This window comes from Trachinotus anak, unplaced genomic scaffold, assembly GCF_046630095.1.
Source record: "Trachinotus anak isolate AG129_WGS33_773 ecotype Australia unplaced genomic scaffold, CSIRO_AGI_Tana_v1 ptg000013l, whole genome shotgun sequence".
NCBI lineage: Eukaryota > Metazoa > Chordata > Actinopteri > Carangiformes > Carangidae > Trachinotus > Trachinotus anak.
Window position 1 is genome coordinate 6,008,318 of NW_027273864.1, and position 24,304 is coordinate 6,032,621.

The 24,304-nt window shown below is 40.7% G+C and overlaps 2 protein-coding genes across 6 annotated transcripts in view; one reads left to right on the top strand and one right to left on the bottom strand.

Annotated features, from left to right (window-relative positions):
- Positions 1-260: 260 nt before the first annotated feature.
- gxylt2 (glucoside xylosyltransferase 2) lies at positions 261-19,488 on the bottom strand. Its single transcript, XM_071493782.1, has 7 exons — positions 19,048-19,488; positions 11,130-11,328; positions 9,898-10,029; positions 6,067-6,318; positions 4,779-4,902; positions 2,599-2,771; positions 261-1,532 (listed from the first exon to the last, which is right to left on the bottom strand). The coding sequence occupies exons 1-7, from the start codon at positions 19,332-19,334 to the stop codon at positions 1,356-1,358; spliced, it is 1,344 nt and encodes a 447-aa protein (XP_071349883.1). The 5' UTR covers positions 19,335-19,488; the 3' UTR covers positions 261-1,355.
- Positions 19,489-20,592: 1,104 nt separating this feature from the next.
- shq1 (SHQ1, H/ACA ribonucleoprotein assembly factor) overlaps positions 20,593-24,304 on the top strand; it is a 39,111-nt gene continuing 35,399 nt past the window's right edge. For 2 of the 5 annotated variants that reach the window (XM_071493777.1, XM_071493779.1), the window contains exons 1-3: positions 20,593-20,711; positions 21,627-21,793; positions 22,032-22,096. In XM_071493777.1, the coding sequence (XP_071349878.1) occupies positions 21,651-21,793; positions 22,032-22,096 (208 nt within the window). In that variant the 5' untranslated portion in view covers positions 20,593-20,711; positions 21,627-21,650. Of the gene's footprint in view, positions 20,826-21,626; positions 21,794-22,031; positions 22,097-24,304 lie in introns of those variants that run through there. The other 3 variants (XM_071493780.1, XM_071493781.1, XM_071493778.1) reach the window with 2 other exon arrangements.

The window sequence follows — 24,304 nt, forward strand, 5'->3', positions numbered from 1 at the left end:
ACCTACAGTGGTAAATTCAGTTAATAACCAGTTTCCATATCAGTGTCAAAACAAGTCTTCTGTATTGTGATACAGAAGTTACCTTTGTCTACAGCATGCACCTTCAAAATCTCGCCTCACCTTGTAACTGATATGCAAGTCGAGAAGAATGCATTTCATCCATTTGTATTGCTTTCATAAGTTACAATTCCTATAAACTGCAGATGCAGTGGGGTCCAATCGGACCCACTCTATGTGTAAATGAGGCAGAAGCAGGCACAGTACATTGCATTGTTTTATTTAGAAACACATGATGACTGTAGAGCCATTTTCCGTTTCCAGTTTACATGATTTGATAAGTTTAGACAATCAAACCACATTTAAAGTAGCGTTGCTAAAACATATGATCCATGTGTTCACAACATAACATACATCATATTACAAACTAAGATACCCTCTCAAACACACACGCCTATACCTCTCAATAGTAAACATTGGCAGACATGAATATTTATATGGCACATTATCAGCTGTAGTATGTAGTATGTCACTTTGTTTTAAATGCTAGCACTTTTGGTATTGATCTACTCGGACAGTGTAGCATCTAATGACGACATGTGTACAAACAACCATCCAGTCCTAATATCATTCTGAAAGTGCATTTTAACATTTGGCGTGTAACATATAAATCCATATTTCCTCTGTTGTCCTGTATTTAATACTGTCAGTGGCAATTAGCAACTGCAGAACAGGCCAATAACTCAACTCTTCTCATTCACACAGGCTCACATTTCTCACATTTGCTGGTAAAACATTCACATGATTTTAAAGGGGTGGTTTATGAATCGACTACTCAAAGTAGCAGAGTTTTCCTAAAGTCCAAAGTTGACTTTGTTTAGTGGATACCACGTTCACAAGGAAAAATAAAGTAGATACTTTTGTTGAATGCTTCGTTGGCAAAAATATGCCTTCAATTTTGCTTTTACACTTGAGATGAAGAGCTGATACTTTTATTATTCTTGACAAAAAAGGGTAGTTTTTTCCCCACTGTAGCTTTCCAACATTCTCATACATTTCATCACCACCTGCATAACTGGGATGTGAAAATTTGAGGACGGCAATAAGGCAAACCTATTCTACGGCATCACTGACCAGCACTGTATGCTTCTCTGTATACATAGGCTTATTACCCATGCCATCACTAGTGGCTCATAATGTTCATAAGACCATTTTTTTCCCCAGGAATTGTCATGTGTTGAATACACTGCAAATGCTGAGCCGCCAGTTCTCTCTGGAAGATGCTGGTATGACACATAGTTCACAGCAAGACGGTCCTTGGTGTCGTCAGATAAAACAGAGTCCTCTTCTTCCATCAGTTATTTGTGCGGTTTGACGTGTCGCACCACTTTCTCCTCAAACACCTTCTTCATGGTCTTTTCTATCTGCTTGAGGAAAACTTGAGGAATCCGACCACACAGGGTGTTGACTGTGTCCAGGAACTTGGTCTGGATGGGGTAGAAGAGCGACTGGAACATGTTGTCCTCAAAGGGAAACTGCAGAGACAGAGACATTACCCTGTGTCAGTTCTGGTCCCAAAGCTATTTGAGTTTGATAGTTTTTTAATGGAACTTATCACAGACTAAATGGTATTTACAAATTCTATCAGCGGGGTTGGGGTTGGGAAAGGGTGGGTTCTCTATTAATCATAAATTATGACACAGCTCATCGTTAAGAGGCTTATCTCAACAGAGCAGGGGGAACTGACTCTGCTGCTGGAGAAAACAAATTCTAAATTTAAAAACTGACCCAGATTGTTTAATGCAAGCAAGAGAGAAAATACCCAAAAGCTTCTCCTTTTTGTGAGCTGATGTCTTTAAAGCAACAGTTCAACATTTTGGGAAATGTGCTTCTTTGCATTCAGATGAGTCAGATGAAAACTAGAACTGCCTTCGCCAACCAGTCATGCTGCAGTTTATCCATGTCAGTTTATACATGTTACCCATGTAAGACTTTGAAGGAATTTAATAAAAGGTATTAAATGTATTTGCAGAATATTATGATGTCACAATGAAGTTGACGCTTGACCTTTCGGATATAAAATATAATCACTTTTTTGTCATAATTAGCATGTGCATTCTTCAGTTATGGCCAAAAATGTGAAGTCACAGTATCTTTGACCTTTAACCTTTGACCACTCCATTCTAATCAACATTTGTGCCAAATTTGAAGAAATTCCCTTCAGGTGTTCCTGACATATTGTGTTCACAATAAAAGCTAAGGACGTGTGTGATGTGGTAGTGAGAGATATGCAGACCACTCATGCCAACGTGGACCAGAATCTCCTGAGGGAGTGTTTCCAACATCTAATGAAATCCATGTCATGAAGAAATGAGGCTGTTTTGAGAGCAGAGGGAGGCACTGCTCAGTATTAGTATGGGGTTCCTAATAAAACGTGTACACACACACACACACACACACACACACACACACACACACACACACGCACACACACACACCCCAACATCCACCTTGCACTCGATGTGGGATTTCAACAGAGGGCGCTATGCATCAGTACCAAACTGTGTCAGTGAAAACTGAACATCCCACTGGAATACTCACCTCACTTATTGCATCATACACTACTTTAAAGGCCGGTTGCTTGTCGTCATGATACACTCCACGGTTGCCATGGAGGATGGACACGCCCTCCTCTTCAGCCCCTTTACAGTTACTCCCATACATACAGTGATCAGGCCTGTAGTTCCACTGACAGGGAAAGATGTAGAGACACTCTGGAAAAAGAACAACACACCTCATGACTCATGCACGCTTAGAGAGTTTAATAAAAGTGATTCCCCGATTCACCTAGAAGAGTCTGAACAGCAGTATCTCTCTTTCCTCACAGTAAACAGGAGTATGAGTCAAAACAGTACCCAAATATCTAGAAAAGCCTCTCTCCTCCAGTTCACCTAGTACCACCATCCACACTGGACCACATTTGTATGACTGGACGATTCTTTATAGGATTTGGAAAAAAAACACAACTGTCATGTTCGTGAGGAGAAAACGAAATATGCATCCTCAAATAGTAGAACATGTAGGAACTACACAGCCAGCAGTGGAAGTATATGCTGTCCCTCAATGGATGCATTAATATGGATGCACTGTTTCATAGTTACCACCCCATTCAGTCAAATCGAAGTCAAATTGAAGTGTGTATGCTGCAATAGGTTCAACAGTTAATTCAGAGACTTTCTCTGGCTTCATCTGAGTGACTGGCCACACACAGGCCTGACACAAAAATAATATGCTGATCAGACTGATGGGCTTTTGAGTGTATGCTGCACCCGATGGTTCGGTGATAAATGCGTGTTCAATGAGTGTGACGATCACAGTAATGGATGTGTATAGCAAAACACCTTTCTGCAGTGCTGCTCCAGGAGTTTGCGTCCTGCACATAAACAGTTCAAACAATATAAGAAAAAAAGAACAGAGAATGGGAGATGGGCTGGTGTAGAAGAGAGCAGGAAAAAGGCATCATCCTCTTCTTCATCGTCTGCCAGTGTGAATGTTTTGTTTTTCCTATCTTTTTATGTATTCATACTGAACAAAGATGGCAAGAAAGGCCTATGAAAACACACTAAACTGTTTACACAACCCTTAAGCAAAGCAATTAACCTCCAACTGTTCTAGCGCTGATGCTGGTGGTGATTGTACAGCAGCTGCAAGGTGGGAATGTGAACATACTGTATGTATATATAAAATGTAAGCAATAGTATGGATGTTCATATGTAGTTGTTCATTTAAACTAGGGCTGCACAATCAATCGAAAATACAATCAAAGTTGCAATATGTGCAATATCCAAATTGTAGGAGCTCAATTTTTTGATAAAGGTCAAATTTGTCACAACATATCATAAATAAGTGTTGTGGTGCTATAGAGATGCCCTGACCTACAAATCATATTCTCCAGATGTAACGGATAATGCTTGTTTGCTACAAGCTTTGATAAAAATCTGGAATCATGACTCACATCTGCCAAAACAATATAATCATTCAGTCCTATTATAACAATATATTGTATGGTACAGTTTAACGAGCCATGATCTAGTGTGGGACTTAGTACCAGGCTAAAAAACAACAATACAATATGCAAATACACCAATTTATATTTTTATTATATATTTATTTATATTTTTTGATTTTTATGTAAAAACAACTTGAATTAAAATACCAACTCCATTTGATTCCCATTTAAATGAGATCTTTAAAGTCTTCAGACGTTTTCTGTGATTGTAGAACAAAGCACCAACAATCAAAAACAGGTCAGGACAATGCTTATAGAGTAATGTGAGTGTTACTCTGGAGAAAGCCTTAATATGTAAAACAAGCACTCCTCTCTCCAGTTTTGTCAAGCCATCACCAGCGATGCCAGCTCTGCCAATGGCTCTGAGCACTTAATGCCCACATCTGGCCGCTTCAGCTGGAACCCAGTCTGCTGCTAAAGTCTACTGTTGCCTATAGCCACATCCTCAAGTGTTTTCTGATCAACATTCATAGCGTAGACTTGTTTGTCGACAGTGAAATAAGACACAGTTTATGTGAACACGGTGCGCAGCTGCTGAGTTGACTAGTATTTTAAAATACATTTATATTCACACGTTGATGTGATGTGTTTTACCTTTGATCGCCCTTCAATAGCCCTTGTTATGCTAATGCATAATGTATTTTCAGTGCGATAAAAATATGTCCTATGATCACTGCAGATGACATGAATACACTTCCAAAAAGGGCTGTACCTGGGTTGTAGTGGAAGATAATGTTGAGGAGGTCCTGGTCTCCCCAGGTGATGTGGTTCTTGTATTTCTGATAGAGTGGATGTAGGAGATCCTCCCACGACAGGCCGCTGGGGATCATACTGTTCTGAAATACCAACAACAACAACGTTCAACAGCTCAAGAGCAGCCATTTTTTTCCCCCCAAAACCACATCATCAAAGGAGGAGCACATTTACATTTCAGCTTCTATTTGCAATCTGCTGGGAGTATTAAGAACTGGAGAGCTGCTAAATTGAGTTCTGAGGGCACAAGCCTGTGATGCTAGCGTGGTAATCAGAGAGCTTCAATCACAGCCCACTCAGAGCGCTCAGCCTGTGACTTCAGCTCAAAGAGAAAACCCTTCAGAATGCAAAGGAGGCATCACAGCTCACTTTAGTTTTCAGCTGATCAGAGTGTGGGGCAGGGCTGAACAATTAACTGAAATATTATCAAAATCGCAATATGGCCAAGTGCAATATTCAAATTGCAGGAGCTGCAGTTTTTTTGATCAAGGTAAAATGTGTCACAGCAGACTATAAATGTACCATAAAGATGGCCTGGCCTACGAGTCAGACGAGTCAGGAGATTGTGTGAGCTGGAGGAAAATACGATCACCAGGAGTTCAGATGTCTCAGGCAGAGGTAGTTACTGTAAGCTTGGCGCAGGGGAGAAAATGATGGAGTGCTTCACCAAGTTCTGAAAATGTCTTGTCTGACCATGAGCATATATTTCCAGGTCTCACATGGGAATCACATCCATACAAGGTTAAACTTTATCCTGAACAGTTCATGTGTGAAGATGCTTTTGGACACCAAAATCCACAGCATCACATGCTCTTACCTAATTATTATTACATATGAGTTGTTTCTTTCCCCTACTTAGCTCATCCTCGACAATAACTAGATTTGAACAATATTTTCTAAGTTAATGCTTTCCTTCGACCCTCTTATCTCTAAGACCTTGGGTACCCTAGTTCCGGAGGATAGTAGTGGCTCCATCTAGACACAAACAGTCATAACAGAAGCTTAACAGTGAAACATTGTCTAACAATGTGAAGGTTGTTATGGCCTGAACTCTTGGAGTATGTGTGAGGCCTTGGAAAACAAGAGGAACATTTGAAGTGAAGAAAATCTCCTTCACAAAAACCATTCCAACTGAAATCGTGACTTATATCACAATCGCACTGTCTTCAAAATAATCGCTACATGATTTTTTTTTGCATGTAGTTCGGCCCTAGTTTGGGGTAATATGACTGTTGTTTTGACCTTACTTTGAACAGCGTGCTGCGGATCCTTGTGAGATTCATTAGCATGACACCAGAGTTGACCCCCGTGACCCCGTAGAAAGGGTGGCGTGCAAAGCGGCTGTACCAGCCAATCTTGGGGACCTCATGCTCTGGCGCCATTGCTGCAAGCTGGGTGCTGTTGAAGGACTTCAGGAGACTCCAGATGTCATCCATGGACCGCAGGAAGAGGACATCTGTGTCCACGTAGAGCAGTGCGTCCACATCCTTCAGGATGACCTGGAAGCACGATCACAGTCATCAGCATAATATTTATGACTGCAGTCGTCCATCTAAAGAACTTGAATGGGATGATCCAATTCAAAAGTATAAACAGAGTCTAAAGGTGGGTTTGGAGGACAGCTCAGAGTGCTGGAGGTGTCATGACAAAGATGGTATATGTTATACATATTATTATAGAAAAAAATAGTTAGAGTAGAGTAGAGTAGATATCCCTTTCTCTCTGAGTCTGTTTATTTTGAGTGACCCTTCAGCACCAAGTGCCTTGACTCCACCTCATGCTGACTGGATCCAGACTGCTCTAATGTTAGGATGGAAACTTGTGGTCAAAGAATGGAAAGCCTCCTCTGCACCAGCATCTTCTCCATGGCACGCTCCTCTTGATCGCATGGCTGCACTGGAATAATTACGTATGTATTACAAATGTATCATAAAGGCCAAGGTGGAGGAGTAGCACTTGAAATGGGGGCATCTCGGATGTTATGGCGTTTCCAGCCCATAAAACTAACTAAGTACATTTGGCTGGAATACCAGTTGACAAAGCTTTTAGATATTCTATGCACGTCAGGCTTTTTTTTTTCCCTTGTCCTCATCTCTTCATCTGTTGTTTATTTTTTGTTTGGTTGTTGTTGTATTCACTATAGTTTCCTTCTTATTCTATGTTAATGTTCCATGTCATTTTTGATTGAAAACAATAAACTATTAATCCCAATGAAAAGAATTTGAATGGGATTACCTGATGTAATATCCAAGAAATTAAGTTAAATAAATTAAACTGCTGTTGGTACATGCTCTCAGATGCTCCCCCTCTGCTCTCCCAGACAGCGACTCACTTATTAACAAAACATAACTATAAATTCTGCAGAAAGCATCAAGAGGTTCAGTTCAGATCAGTTCAAGCGTGTGTTTAAATGGAAAGGAAGTAAGATTCAACATTTAACGAAAAACAGTTTCAGTATTTTATCTAGAGCCAGCCTGGCAGCTCTGTGAGGCTGCTCACAGTGACAGTACTAAAATGTTGATGTTGGCCAAGAGCAGTGTGTCTTAGTTTAGTGTGTTGTCAGGGTAACAATTGTGAATTAGCATTACTCAAGGTACAGCTCAGGTCAATGAGAGTTTCTTTAGTTTTTATAGTTTATAATTCTCTTGTTTAAGGTTCTCAAATGTGAAAATACGCTGTTTTTAAAATAGTAAACTGAACATTTTTAGGTTTTGAAAAGCTGGTTGAATTCATTCTGTGATCTAGGAAACTGATTTTATAGACCAAATGTTCAACTGGTTAATTAAAGCTGGTGTTGATAGATGGTCTTCAGTGGTTTATACAAAGAAAAATTAAGATATTCTCTCAAAGCATCATGCTACAACAGGCTTTTCTCCCAGACATCGACCCACTCAGACATTAACGCAAAAAAATTATAGTGTAGTAAAGAGTAATTGTCCAATTGCCCCAGTTCCAGCATTTCAGAGAGAGTTGGCGACCTATGAGTTTTTCATTAATGTTTCTATAATTTATGACAAAAAGTCAGTATCAAGACAGAGGTGGTCTGCAGAACAGCATCTTAGGATCCACACATCATCAAAAACTGAAGTTGATAATCACTTCCAGTATCCGCTGATGAATTCTGCTGTCAGTGCATGGCAAAAAATTAAACTGAGAGTTTGGCAGAGACCATATTTGTCTTTGACTCCTCACTGCCTGGAGCCAGTTTTCAGAGCTGAGAAACTTTGAGAGTTTAAATTACAGCAAAAGTATTTTCCCCATATATAGTATAAGGACAAGGAGTATAGCACTGTTTAGTCACAAAGTGCACCTCTCACAGTCTACCATTAAGAATATGCAGCACAAAAAATCTGGGATGGTAAAGTCTGAGGTGCAGGGTCAGTGATGACAGAACCAATCGGATCACCGGGTAGGGCTCGGTGGTCGTATTCGTACTCAAGCTGCTCACTAATGCCAAAAGAAACCATGTCACTATACTGCAGTGTGACTGTGGACTGTAGGTTATGCTGCATTATGTTACTGAAAGCGGCGAGGAGTGGGTGTTGGTGTGTGTAACGAAGCTAAAATCAATCCCAACAAGCCCAAACAGAGCAGTAGACCTCTGTTTCAACAACCTAAGTGTAAGTGTGTACATCCACAGTGATGCAATAATTGGCACTGAGGACTGAATCCTCTGAGTTTGAGAACACAGATTTCTGTCAGTGGAAATGGTGCTTTCCAAATGGTGGCTAAACTATCATTCCTGTTGGAGTACACCTCCCACCCCATGCAGGACACTCAACTCCTTCAGTGACAGGCTGCTGCATCCACAGTGTGTGAAGGAGAGATATCGCAGGTATGGTAGTTTTTGGTAGGTATGGTAGGCGTTGTTTTCCACCTCTGGAGACAGCTCTTAGTGAGTAAAAGAACAAAGTTTGATGCTGAACTTTTGACATTTCTTCTAGAGTGATAAGTAAACAGCTGCTAATGCTAATGTTGGCTATGTAGCAATAGCTAAACTTACAAATAGCTTCTTTAACCTTAACTTTTAAGAACCCATGACCTGGTTCTACTGAGTTTAATAAACAGAACATTTGGATATATTCCCTTACAGGGGCAACATTATTTTCATTGTCATAGTGGGCGCAGAGCGCAGTCATGGGGCAAACAGAAAAGGAATAAGTGGTGTTAATATAAATAATAAAGAAAGTGAATGAAACCAAGTCAAGACTAGTTTCCACTCTGCTGAACAGCTCTCCAGTGCCAGATGTGTCCTTCAGGAGTGGCTCTGCTCTCTCTCTGTCTCTGCTCTGAACCGTCAAACCAGCCGCTGCTCGATTCTCTCCTGACTCAGAACACGGGGAGGTAACAGACTGCAGGAGGCAGCGCAATTATTTCTGAGCCTTTTTTTTTGTTTTATTTCAAGAGAAAATAAGATATAGTGATGCAGCAGCTGGTCAAACTTTCCTGCTACTTAGGAAGAATTACGCCGAAATTTAGCTCCAGGAAAACCTTCCTATTGCAAGGAGACAACAGTGGAAACAGAAGCACAGGCTCTTAGACTGGCTACACTTGAAGTTATGGAAGTTAAAACATTCAATCAAGATGGACCTGTCCACCCATTTAATAATTCAGGCAATTATGGATGCAAAAAAGGTTCCTACGAGGTGCTCTGTATGAGTAGGTGTTCCTAATAAAGTGAAAAGTGGATGCTCATTGATCGCCTTGCAGCAAGAGAAAAAAACTATGGATCTGTCTGACCTGCAATATGTTCATTACATGGTAAGTAAGCTTGCTGCTGTTTCAACGAACGCCAGCAGAAAAAGAAAATCAATAGCCAGGCATTGACTTCACTTGATGCAATTACTGGGTCTGGAGACTGCTTATTTGTTAAGTAAGTGCTGCAGAAAAGGTTTGAAATCATCAATCACCACGCCAGTAATTAATTATAATCATACACTGGGATAAAATAAAGGGGGGGGGGGGTGCTGTTTGAGTAGAAATGAAATGGATTTGTGACATTTTTTTTTCAACGCTGGTTAATTACACTATGCATGGTGACTGAGGATATGAGGGGGGATAAGTGCTGCAGGCCTTACGGGGAGGAAGAGTCTCTGAGCAGCACAGGGCTTGAAGAGCTTCTTCCACTCGTCCGCGTTCCCCACAGAGAAGGTGATGGGGTAGATGCTGTACTGGAACTTGGCTGAGACGGAGCGAGGCCACTGGTTCAGCTGGAAGTAAAGCAACACATCACGCTTTATTAAGAGGAAACGTCTAATGGACCTCTTAAAAGTCTAGAGTAAGTAAAGAGTAAGAAAGAGCCATTATAAACAATCATTATTCTGAAAGCTAACCTCTCTCGCTCTCTCTTTTAACATACTTGTCAACATTAAAAAGCACATAAAGCCGGCCATTCAAAACAATGAAGTCATGTCTTGTGGCGCTGTGGCGCTCTGCATTGAACCCACGCAGCTGCCAGCTGTTGTTTCATAAAGAAACCAATAGTCTAAACAAGGGAAGGCACCCTCTGAAAGTCTGCAGTGTGTGGCTGAAGCCTTGTTATCTGACCTGTTAGACTCTGAATCCCTCTGTAATCATCAGTCTAACAGTTTGGCCCTGAAAAGAGTGAGAGCGCTGCAAGTAGTTGGCAGGGTTTGTGCTGACGAGGATGAGAGATCAAAAGAGATTGTGAGCAGCTTCTCTAAAAACACACACCATGTCTCTTAACACTGTGTCTCCACATAAGCTCCTTGCTGCACAAACCCAGCATATGTGCTACTTTATCTAGGCCTGGACAACCACGACTCCCTGTCCTCCACATGGGGATTTTCTACACATGGCAATAATTCACACATATGACGGCCAGCTCACAGGTTTAGGGTTTGGATTTAAAGCTGTTTAAGGTGTGTTTGAGGTCTGTTAATTTGAGTAATTTTAATAGACTGTTCGTTACAGTATAAGTGGAACTAATCAAAAACACGCCAGGCACCTTTGTAAAGGTGACTTTGAAGTGATCCACACCACTGGAGAAAAAGCAGGGTGTCTTGGTGATATATTACACTGCAGCCCTGAGATAAAAGGGTTATATGTCTGTACTGGAGGGAGTCAGAGAGGCAGAGTTAAAAGTGCTCTGATCTTGATGTCATCTATTACAAAGAGAGAGAGCAAATGTTTAACATGTGCTGCATTAATTCAGAAATCACAGCATCCCCTAAAGAAGTGTACACAGGAAAGAAACTCAAAAGAGCTGAGGATTCTCTGGTACTACATCGGATTTTGTAAAATTTTGGGCTATATACATTCAGGCATCAGGAAACTGAAGGCTTCCTACCCTTTCTTCAAACTGTGGGGCCAAGGGGTCCTCAGCAAAAATGTGAAACTTGATCTTCTTGAGGCTGAACAGGATGGCTGATTTGACCATGGTGAGGGTCTCATCCAAACGATTCCCACAAGCCACCACAGCCAAGTGCATGACCTCCTCGGCCCGGGCTCGCTTGATCACAGGTCGGGCCACATTACTCCGTGGTTTACTAGAAAAGACAAAGGAAGATGAGGATGAAAATGCTCTGACAGTTTGGTACAAGAGAGGACAGAAAACATACAGTACAGTGGTAAAAGTGAAAGAGCAGCACTTATCGAACTCTCACCAACACCACTGTGGTGCAAGGCCGTTAACCCCCATTGGAGCTGCTCAACTATCCCGACAAAATAAACTAACAAACTCTTTTCAATGTAATGTAAAAATAAGGGCAAAATGAGCTCCATTAATCAAACAAATGATGTGCAGGATGTGCAGTTTTCTCCACCCAAAAGTGCTGTGAGATCTAAATGGGCCAAGGCCACATGTGGGGGATGTGGAGAGGGTTTGGGTGTGCTGACAATCACTTATTTCACAAACCTTGCTTCCCTCACTCATTGCTTGTAAATTGGCCTGAGTGCTGCAGAGCTTGTGAAGAGCAAATTGTACCCTACAACAGATGTAATGGACCATACTCAAGTCAAAACATACATAAAAATGAAAGTACCGAAAGAATTAGTGTTATTTGAAACATCCAATGTAGATTTGACCAATATGGAATTTTAAATGATGAGACCAATATTTCTTGTTTATTCAGGCAACAGTCAATTCCTTTACATGTTGTACATTTTTATGCAAATATATAGCAATTAAGTATTTTCCCCTATAGTCTCACTGACATGGTGAAACAGTGTTTGAACATCACGGGATACTAAAACCCTCCACTGAAACTACAGATAATTATTAATCCCTTCTATGCCTTTGTTTCAAATATTGCATTTATCCACCTCATTGCAGCGATATGTCCTGCTTGTACTGAAGATACCATTCAAACCCCAAGACACATTTTTTTCTGGTTGCTTGATTCCATCAAATGGAAAATAATAGGTTGCGCACCACTCATACAAATTTCACTGTAATTCAGCCTGACACATTTAAATGACAACGTAACAACTGACAATTTTAGTATAGTGTTTGAACAAAGATCAGCTGTTCCTCAACATGTATTTCTAATTATAGACTCCATGGCAGAATTATAATGATAAAAGTAGGGCTGGGCTGGCTTTCTGAGCAAATTTATCATTATAATTATTTCATACCAACATTGTGACTGCTAAAAATAATTTTATAAAAATGTTTTGTTTTTGTTTTTTTTTTTACAAAAAATGAATCACATCAAATATGGTTGCTTTTTTCCACAAACATTGTCATTTGTTAAGTAAATTTGGCTGGTTTACTAGTTTCAACCAGTTCAGCTCACATTTGGTGGTAAAGTATTACATTACTAAGACATATTACTCAAAATGTTTCTTAAATGACTTTCAGAAACTTTGTGGCATTATATTTATTCATAACTCTGTATCAGCTGGAGCTAACATTAGCTTAAGCTAATATTGCCATTTTATTGGGCATAAAGATGCAGTCCACTCTATCTTTACACACATCAAAGTGTGTGGTACTTCACCAAATTGTACAAGTAGCGTAAATACTTGTGTAATACTACAACTCAAGGAATCAATGACAATAACAAGCCAGTTGCTACTCAAAATACCTGGCAAAATCTATGGTTGCAAAATAAACTTTTCACAACCTTTAGCTCATTAGGAAATAGCTAATAATGTGAGTTAGCTTATAGTTAGCTAATAAAAAGTGAAGATCACGCTTTTAAATAGAAATTTAGATTTTAAAACAATGAACTGTTTAGCCTTAATTAGAATATTCAAAGTGAGACTATGAAACAATATGTGACAATTACAGGTCAGTGATAAATGCTAAAACAACATGAACAATAGCCCAATCTGAAGACACTTAATCAGCTGACTGAATGACTGATACTGATACCGGTCATACCAGAACAATTAAGGCTGTAACTGCAAAACCCCTTTATTTATTTATTGAGTATACTGATTTGAGCAAGGGTGTGTTTTGTTGCTTTAATCAATTCAACTTTTAATTTGTAAGAGAAGAAATGTTTCATTTCTTCTTACAGAGGTCACACAGTCTCACTTTCATTTCTGAGGTTTTTGTTCAGAATCTGACCAGAATTTTGCAGAATAATGAATTCAGTCCAGCCTTTCTGTAGACGCCTCATGAATGCTGATTAATTGCATAATAAATATTGACATTGGATCCATTTTATCAGAGCACAGATTGGGTGATATCATGCCCACATATTGAGCAAATGTATCTGTTAGCTGCACCTCCATCCAAGGCTAAATGCAGTCAGTCACGGAGCATAGCAGCATATGTGAGCTCTCCTCCTCCTCACCTGCCAACATGTCACTGTTGAACAGTAATGGCCTGTCACTTTATGAACATGTCAGTGGCACAGAAATTCATTTTGGACTCTATGAGAATCCTGACAGAGGAAACAAGCATTCAAGAAAACAGCAGATCACCACATCCATCCTGCTGTCTGACAGACGGGTGTAAAGTCAAGGATTTCTCTGATAGGCACGACAACTGTGCCTTCACATACACTTCCACACAAACACACACATACACACAACCACTTCTTCTCCTCTGTAGCTCTGCCGGGATCCCGTCGGACTTTGTTCTTTCATGCTCAAAGGCAAGGAGAGCCTTTATGTGATGTTAAAAACTTGCTCTCTCTGCAGAGGTGTTGCTGCTGTTGCATTAAAATACACTCAGCAGTGCAGAGCAGCTCCCACTACGATGAGGAAATATTTGTACAATGGCAAAGCCTCAAGCTAAGGCCAGTATCATCTACTTGCCCCCCCCACACACGCACACAGACACTACATGGGGCTGGTTATAATAACAACATGTTCAAGATAAATATTTTTTTGCCCATAGGGGGAGAGAAGACTGGCACACAAATAAGAACAGAGAACCTTTTGTTAAACGTTTTCTGGGAGAACAGTGGAAGGCAAATGGTTTTACGCCATTCCAAAAAAAGCATGTATTTCCTCTGAGCCCAGGGGAAGCAAAGAGTCTACTATAAAACGGATGGGAAGAGGGAGGAGTGAAATTTGACAGGTGGGTTACAGGGCTGTCTCCAAGCGTGACACTTCGTTTTCTGCATGGCTACGGGACAATGATGAACCGCAGATTAGGATGAATGAGAAGGTGCTGAGAAATCTGTCTGCCACGCTTCAAAGGCTGACACTCTGTCAAGGTTGTTGAACACACATTTTTATTTTTCCAGCAGAAAATGCAATCCATATCTCCAACACAAGTGCAATTATGTTGCACTTAGTCATGCAAAATAAATGCCCTTGAAATGATTTCTGCATGAAATTAGATGACAAAACAAAACAAAAAAAACAAAACAATTTTCTTTGTTGCATAAAGCATCGGCTGCACACATGATGTTTTGTGTCATGGCAGTGTTCCCCACATCTGGAAGCAGTCGAAAAAGCACAGAAGAGGTACAAAAGGATTGAATTCATTACTGGCTGCAGAGTGAAGCATAAGAGGCGCCCGCTGCCTACAAAGCACCACAGCCAATGCTTTCAAATTACAGAAGGAGAGAAAAATGATAATGTCATAGGAAAAAGTACATGTACAGGAGAAAAGAGCCAACACCAAAGAGCACCTTGAAGGCATTTAATTAATCCGCATATAACCGTGTCATTGGTTTGGCTGGTATCAAACATGTTCAGGGCCATTCATTTGATCATGTTGCCATTGTGCCCTTCGTCTTTGGGTGGGTGTCAACAAAGATTCAGCTCTTCAAAACAACCTTAAAATGTCAGACTATATGACAATGAAACCGACAGATCCTTCCTCAGACTGACTGCAGATCAGACGCCAGCGGTCATGAAGCAGTTGACGATGTAGCCAGATGACTCAAACTACAGACAGACAATCTGTTTTCGTTTCAGTCACCCTGTTACACGATTTGCACTCATCACGACGTCTAGCTGAATCACCTAAACCAAAATATGCAATATCAGTCCAATTCTTTATTTATCCAAGCTGTGCTGACTGAACCTGATGAAATTTTGTAGACATGATTTAAAGCTGAGCTACTTTCACAGGGCTGAAATATGTACCAAAAAAAATCCGATCTAACAATGTGAGGCCCGCTCAGTCACTGACCAATGTCTTGGATGTGAGGCGAGTGCTCAAGAACAGCCCAGGCTGTTCTGTGCAGGTTATTCTGTTTGATACCCAGCTTTCTTTGGTCGATTACTCCCTGTGAACCAAATAATTACTGTTGTGCTAGCCAAATAAATTCTGAAGGCGGATGCATGGTACTTGCACTTGCACTCGCACTGTGCAAATGCACGAACCTGCAAACTCTGCAACTGTGTAATTGTGTGTAATTGGACTCTGCATGTACCTTTCAAAATTTGAAATATCGCAATCTGCTGACTGCACACTAATCGTTGTTGAGGTTTGACTCATTGGTCTGTGCAACCCATGACCCAATCACTTCCTCCCTTCTTTCTTTCAAAAATGACCCATCATTCAATAACCTGTGTATTCATGAAGACGAGAAGAACGAGGACACGTGTAAAAAACCAACACACGTGCTGCACTATGGCGGCATAACGTTGCTGTAAAACTTAGAGCAAACACTGTCACGTTCTGCTCTTCCTGTTTTCTTCTTCCACAGCAGCAGCCTTCCCATGTTCTTGCTGTGAATCCATATGTGAAGCCTTTTACGAGGCTTGAGCCTCACTTCAGCGTTCCCTCACATTAGCACCAATCCGTTGTGCCAGCCCAGTATAAACACGCACAAGCTCCAGATGTCCAAAAACTCGCATCAGCTAAAGTGTGAACCTCACAGCACCAGCACCAAGACATCTATGGTCCAAAATAAAAAATAAAAGACGCCTGCGACTAATAACTTTTAATAGTAATCAACCTCTCAACTATGCTTTCAATTGATTGATTATTCTTTGATCTATAAATGCCAAAAAATTTTATCCTCATCCCAATGTATTATAGCCAAAGCCGACGTCTTTTGCTCTTGCTTGTTTTGTTTGTGCAGCCTTCCCAAACCCAAAGTCTTTTCCAATAATAACCAACAGAGAAAACCAAATACAATAGCAAGATGAATAATCACAAAAGTTGCAGTCGATTTAGTTTCTGTCGATCGGCTTATCAACTGATAAACAACTTCTTTCAGCTTTCCCTGGATCACTCGCTGTTATCTTTATCCTTCCAGGAAAAACCTTCTGGCATTTTTTCGGTATGATGTGACACTTTCCAATCCTGCTCTTCAGCAATGTTGGATTTTACCCAGTGGAGGTGTTTCTATCTTTCTAGCGTCTCCCTCCACACCCTCCATGACTCATTCCCCAGTCATTTAGAAACGGGTTAGCCAATGTAACAGACAGATATAACTGCTGCTGATGAGGCTCACACAAGCATCCTCTCCAGCCAGGTCAGGCTGCACAGGCAGGCAGGGAGATTGCAAACTGCAAGCAGAGAGAGTGTTCAGTCATGCAAGGTGACATTTTTTATAGCTATGCATAATGCCACTGCGAGAGGGTGACTTCTTTACTGCAAGGAATGCTGCTTAGCTATATCTGAAGTGACAGGGCAAGGGATTTGTTTCAACACAAAGCATGAACACCCATCTAATCCTGTAGATACAGACCTTAATTCAATGTAACAAAGCAGATAGAGGGGTTATGTCTGTATTATACTGCATTTGATACACATGCTGAAGGCAAAAGAGATCAGAGTGAAGGAATGTGTATCTTCCACATAAAAGACCTGTGTTTATAAGTCAGGGTTTTATAATATTCATCGACAATTTATCAGCAATCAATATTACCAACAATTAACCAACATTATCAATTAATATGTTGATATTTTTTAATCAACTGATCAATAATTCAGAGCGAAGAATATTTGAAAGTGGTTGTTTTGTCTGACCAAAAGTTTAAAAACCCCGAAGCCAGACTGATTCTATTTAAATGATACAAAATAGAGAAAAGCTGCAAATCCGAAAAAATCTGAAAATGTTTATTCGTTGAAAAACGACCATTAATTAATTGTTAAAACTGTTTCAGATTATTTTTTTTAAAAAACAGTTTCACTAATTGACCAATCATTTGTGTCAGACTGGTAGCTGGAGCTCTTCCTTTTATTTTTGGCCACGGGAAGTAGTGTGATGTGTCAAGAGGAAATGATATGATTAGGAAAAACAGGGATGTTTGTCTATTAGCATGCTGCACAGGAAATCTGTCCAGCGCTCAGAATCGCAGATGACTAGAGTGTCGACAGCGGATATGAGACACAACACTGATATTTCTGCACTAAAAAAAAATCACAGTCTAGCTCTCTGTTTACATGTATATCCTCGTCATCCCCGGGCTTCATTTTCAGAGCAGTGGTATCGACTATTTTGCCGAGGTTTGTATGTTTAACACATGAAAGCTACACCCTATTGTTCAGGTTCCTCTGGATGTTATACACTCAAACTAAAAAAAAAAAAAAACATCTGATAAGCTCGTGCTTAAAATAGCAGAAAGTTTGTGGAGGTAAAACCTGCAGCAGTCAGTCTTGAGCATTTTCCAAACCTGTTGGTGTGTTTTGTTTTTTTTAAACCGCCACCGGTGACCCCTTCCAGCCCATCTCCCTTATCAGCGCTGAGCACACATGGAGGAGTGTGTTTTGCGGGAGGATGTAAAGGTCTTTTCTCAATGGAACGCCTTGATGGCTTTTATCTACCGAACAGTGTCCCCAACCTTCAGTCTGGCTTCGGGGTAGAATACATATTATTGCCTGCTTGTGGATGTGGGTATCTCTCCACAACCACACTGTCGCTGTTATGGCATCGCTGGCGTTCAGCTCAGGAGGAAAACACAAGGGATGTGTGAGGCTGAAATTAGAAAGCTGGAAGACATAATAAAATGCTCTCATCCTCGGACAGAAATAGCACCTGACAAACTCTGCGTTGTGTCTAAATTTAGGAGGCTCATGAAGAGATGGCGGCTCAGTCAGATTATCTGTCAGGCTGCAGCTCCTCTTTAATCACACAAAAAAGGAGGAAAAATAAATAAAAAAAATCACACCTGAAAAGCTTGTCACCCCAACACAGATTGTTTTGGCAGACTTTGACAGGAGAGTAGTCAACAGGATGGGTTTCCGTTTTTGTGTCATTTCCAGTGACACTGTTTCATGGGCATCCAAAACCATCCTCTGGACATTTGTATCCTTAATTAACTGCCATCTATGTCTTTCAAGGTGACCTTTACCCCTTGTTTTAAAAACACCAGAGGATTTCAACAAAAAGGCCTTAAACACCAAGGGTCAAATGATCCAAGATTTAGAGGTCAGGTAATGATTTGTCATTCTGTTGTACTGTTGTCTGATGTCCTCTCTGCAAATACTGCCCAACATTTCCACCTAATCACATTAGTCATGCTCTCCTCTCACATTTCAGCAGCCCTCCTCTGATTGCAACAGCGTTGATTCACAGTTCAATAAATTATGAGAAAATAATGGCTATAAAATGCAGCCAAGCAGATCCCCCCGTATGCATGTTTAGGTGTCCCTTGACAGATGAGGCTATTGTGAAGCCAGCGTCCTTGAGCACAATGTAGGCAGTTTGATGGAGGGAGCACGTCTCCCTCAAAGCGCGATTAAACGCTGACACACTCACTCCTTTAACTTCCCGGCGACGGGCAAGATGAGAATCAGCAAAAGCCAAGTAGTTAACGATGCTTTTGTGTGAGCATAAATGGGGGAAGGCGTGCAGGAAGGGCGCTCTTGGCCGACAGAGCAGACAGAAACAAACTCCCCTCACCTCTTTGCATTCACGCTGGCACCTCTGTTGGTCGCTTTCCCCTCTCTGCGTCCCCTGAGACGCTCCCCTGCACGCACGCCGACCCCGGCGGACGATCTCCTCGCAAACTTTGCCGCGACATCGCGTCCGAGCCCCGGAGGCGACGGGGAAGACTTGCCGTTCTCCTCCTCCTCCTCTACAACTTCTTTCAACAGCGGATCGTCCGCGGCATTGCCCCCCAAAAAGTACAAAAGTAGGAAAACTCCGAAACACACGGCGATCGCAACTACTTTGCAGTGGATCCGCATGGTGAGAGCGACTCGTTGCGGGTGGAGGAGGCAGAGGGGACCCCGCTCATGTCTGCGAGTGACGGGGAGCAGCCCGGGGTGACATTTTCTTACTGTTCCCCGCTCGCATTTTCCAGCAGATGATGATGGAGAGCGGAGAGGAGCTCCTCATCGTCCATGGAGGATTACACAGGGGAGGCGTGGCTTCTGTAGCATTACCGTAATGACAGGACTATCAACGCGCTATGTTATTGTAATTGATATATTGTAATAACACTGTGAGGGTCAAAATGTGTCTTTTTTTTTTAGAAACTTTTTTTTTTCTGTGGTATCGCTAAAACAGTTTATGAGAACTTCCATTTTTTTCTCAAAACCTTTCAGAGTTTTCAGTTTACATGGAAAAAAAGCAACACTAATCAACTACCACTGACTGAGACAGCCACCGCTTTGTTGGCCAGAGTTGTATCATTTCTTTCATCAGTCCATTACAAACCTTTAGAGGATAAACACGTTTTGAAGGCATCATGATTTAGGCTAATTCTATTCAAGAAACTTTATTTGTCCCCAGGGGCCAATTTAAAAGGCACATAGAGATGACATGAAAACACAGACACACACACACAGAGACACACACACATAAAAACATAACTAATGCGAGACAAATGATTGACATTAAAACAACAATGACTTGAAAAACAAACTAATGATGATAATGAGAATAACGCAGTGAAATGGCATCACTAGTGCAAATAAATAACTGTATACATTTGAAAAAAATCAGCTGCATGAGACAGTAGGCTATTATACTAACTATGTTACACACACATATACAGTACCTTTTACTTTTTGCAATTAGAAATTGTAACTTCTGGGTCTCTTGGTGGGTCTTGCTTTATTAACTTTTATTATTACTTTATTAACATTTTAAGATCTTCATCATTCCAGTTTTGTGCTTACATGATGCATGTTCTTGAATTAATGTTTTTGCCACAAAACTATACACCTTTCACAAAGTGAGTGAAGGAAAGGGGTAAAAGGGCATACATTAGGTTAATGTGGATGTGTTTCAGTCATATACAATACATGCAGTCAGTTTTACTAACTGCATGTTGTTTTAGGACATTGCCAGACTCACCCCTGATTTACTTTTCCATTAGGGCTGAAATGGCTTGAATGATTACTCAGTGGTAACTAGCGGTACTCAAATATGCCAAACATATCATATCATATCGACTTGTGCTGGAATTCCCATTTATGTAACCTCAATAAACTTGTCATAGCAAAGTAAAGGTGCACCCAACATTTACTGCCCGTTTCGCCTCTGTATTACGGTAAAACATGGACGCTGCATTTCCGAGCTGACAGTGTGGTTTGCTGGAATAACTCACTGTTTTCCTGGTGAGTGTGTTTTCTTGTTAACTGAACTCTAAAGGTGTCGCTTCCTCTACAGTCACCCAGTGATTTAAACAGTCCGTTTCGACTGTGTGCAGTGAAGAAAGCAGCACTAAGTTAGTGAGTATCTGGGAGCTAGCTTTGCTGCTGTGCTGTGTTAGCCGAAACACGAGGGGACCCATCATGTGTTAGCTGGGTGTCCAGGCTAGCAGAGAGCTAGCTATAAAACAAACTTTATCAAATCCCATAAGTCAGCGTGGCCTGTGTGTTCGTCTCATAGATTACCACCTAATGCCGTTTGATTTTTTTTAGGGTGTATGGTTAAAAACGAAATGCTTATAGGCCGATAAACAAGCCTGATTTCACAGAATTTAGACCTTGAGGATTTATGTTCATGCTAAGTCCACAAGTTCGCTGAAATAGTCACAAGGGATCGCTGTAAATTAATGCAGCGACTATTTTACGATTTTATTTGTGTCTCGGAAGATGAGGATAATGCCGAAATTAATCACAGGTCTTTACAATGAGTGAAGCGGGTAAAGTAATGTTTTGAGAAATATACACGTTTGTCTGTAAGCGAGGCCGTTTTAAATGCTCCAGTTTTCCAATGTAGTTTGGTATGAAGATCTTTGTAAACGAGAGAATGGCAGGGACGTTTCAAGCTCACTTCAAGCCAAAGTAAGGGACACAGGCTTTGTTTACAGTTGTCACCATCGGTCTGGCACATGTGCGCGGCTGCTCTTGGACTCATGTGATCAACTACAACAACATTTAACAGAGTCAGCCACAAGGTGGCATGCTATAGTCAGCTGGGCCATGATGCATCTATACATATATATAACAACCTGGTAAACTGCTGTGTGTTGTAATCTTATACACACTAACTGGGATTTAAGATTTTTCCCATCATTGACTCTACAGGTCTGTACAACATCAATATTCACGATGATAACTCCTGCCTTTGACCTGAGCCAAGATCCCGACTACTTGATCCTCAGCATCCGTGTTCCCTACACCAGAACATCAGAGTTTGACCTTTTCATTGATGGAACAGATTTCAAGTTCTATGCCAAACCCTACTTTCTTAGGTGAGTTGACCAATACACATGAATTGATGTAACTGTATATCTGTGTTTAAACCTACCTCAGATGAATGAGGTTGGTGATGGAGGTAGTTAATTCATGGGCTTATTAAGTACCACAGTCTATCTTACACTGGAATTTGAGGCCTTTATTTTTTGACCTTGATGCTTGTGTCAATATCAGTAGAAAAATAACAGGATGCTTTTAGTAAATGTCAGTATTTATCTGTATATTTATTTCCAGATTAACTCTTCCTGGAAGAATAGTGGAGGATGGGAGAGAAAAGGCCAAATTTGACATTGATAAAGGTAGGTCACATTATTATATGATGATGACATTATGTGCAATTGAAGTAAAGCGACTTACATTGGCTTTATGGTGATAATACATAGCAAAATGCCCATTGATGGATTACAGTAAATATGCTGGACACAATTGTTGCACTAAAGGGAGCCCAAGTTTGCGATATTGTGACCTCTATGTAGCAATCTATGTATGAGCATGTAGACAACTTGCAATGACAAAAGTTTATTTATCATCCACAAATTAACAACATTGCCAAAAATGATCACATATGAGAGTTGCTCTGGGAGGCAAGTAAACAATTTACTAATTGTGTTGGAGGATCTGAGCCCCTCCACCGCTCTGCTTTTTGTGTTAGTCGACATAATGACTCAGGTAAAAGCTGTTTTCCTGGAAATGTTTGTTTAAAAAAATCTGTTGTTTTTCTCCTTTGTCAGAATGTGCTGACCTTTTTCTTTCATCAGAGAAAAAAAACACAGTTTTCCAGGGTCTTATTTTTAAGTAGTTACAAATGCTATGTCAACATGCTGAGTTATACACCCCACAGAAATGCTGAACAGGGTTGTTAACTTTTAGTTCACTTTATTTAAAGTACATAAAAAATTTATAACTGGAGACTCCAGATGTTGGTGAATTGGGCAACTTTTTTTGGCTTTTTAAACTTCATTAGTTTTAAAGTGAAGATATAGAAACAAAGCGAGAAAGAGGGGGTATGAACTGGCCAGAACTGAACCGGGGTTGCAGCACTGGGTCACCAGCGCTGTAACTTTCAAACAGATGTGCAGATGTGCATTCCAGATGTGCATCATTGTGCATTTTGTCAATATTGAAAATGATGGTAGATCAGCATCACAAACATGAAGTCCCCTCTTGGGAGCCACCACTAAGCTAGCCGAGCTATCTATGATGACACGATGAGGAGGTGTCTGCACTGTACATTAGTGTGAGGACTTGCAGTGTGTTTGAATGTGGCCCTCAACCGGCAGAGTGCAGGTGTGTAATTTGCAGATGTTATGTTATTTTTAGAGAAGGATGCTTCCAAGTTGGTAAAATGAAATCTGGGTTTTTTGAAAACCAACTTTGACAGATTTCTTTGCAAACAACCCGTACATATTTGTTGAAAATTAGAATGTATGCTGATTGACATTGTTGCAGAGCAAATCTCCACAACATGAGGCTGTGTTGCTTTGCATGCTATTGGTGACCACTCGCACTATTGCAAGACCCTGAAGCATGTTTCTAATCGCAGTCAGTGATTGATCCCCAGGGTGTCTTTAGTTTGTACTTGAGTCAATCAGCCAGGGTAAATTAAACTACTGATCATGTTATTTCATCCCATGGAAAGGACCACTGGAACCATCTGTAACATCATAATGATTACAGCCTGCAGACTGCTGTAATATCTGCTTTCACAGGGACAGGGAGCTCATACAGGGTTTTCTTTAAATATATAACAAGCAAACGAAACACGATAATGACTATTGGCATGATGTTCACTATTGTCTACACACTACACTCTGTCACTGTGATGTGTCTTTGACTTTCTGTTGCACATAATCAGTTGTAATGAAGTTGTCTTTATGGAGACGTCCGCCTTATGGACTCTGACACCTCGTCGCCCGTCTGTCAGCATGGCCCCGCTTAACACGCTGTGTCTAAATAAGCCTGTAACATCTGCTAATAAAGCTCTGCTAATGAGTGTCCTTGTTTAGACTTATAATGAGCAATCATTAAGATCCCTCTTTCAGGCTCTCCACTCTGCAAGGCTGCAACTCAAGCAATTAATCAGGTTCTATCGTAAAGTGCTTGCAAGCTTTAACACTTAGGTGCATTGAAATTTTATGAGGTCTTTAGGCGACCATCAGATTATCTGTGTGGTGAAGGCAAATCATCCTCATTCATCTGCTCAGTGTTAATAGCAGTTTGTAAAGCAACGACTTCATTTTGAAGTAGTGTACGTGCAGGTGGCCTGATTTATCTGCCGCTGCTCGTCATAAAGAGAAACTCACTTTCAAATTCAAATGTGTGACTGATCAATCAACACCGTCTTTTTTTCTCTCTAAATTTAAATTAGTACTTTAGTAAAGTATGTGATCAGTCAGTGGCTTCATAGTTTGTTATGTATTTCTCATCTTCTCTTTCACACGTTGTGCAACGTGAGAATGAGACGTTTGACTTCTTCATGTCACACAGCAGATTATAAAGAGCATGTA

Excerpts from the sequence above, each read along its gene's own strand:
- gxylt2 (XM_071493782.1), bottom strand. The coding sequence starts at position 19,334 with ATGCGGATCCACTGCAAAGTAGTTGCGATCGCCGTGTGTTTCGGAGTT. Across the intron at positions 11,329-19,047 it reads GCCAGCGTGAATGCAAAGAG|TAAACCACGGAGTAATGTGG; the intron begins GTGAGGGGAGTT and ends TGTCTTTTCTAG. Across the intron at positions 10,030-11,129 it reads CCCCACAGTTTGAAGAAAGG|CTGAACCAGTGGCCTCGCTC; the intron begins GTAGGAAGCCTT and ends CTTTACTTCCAG.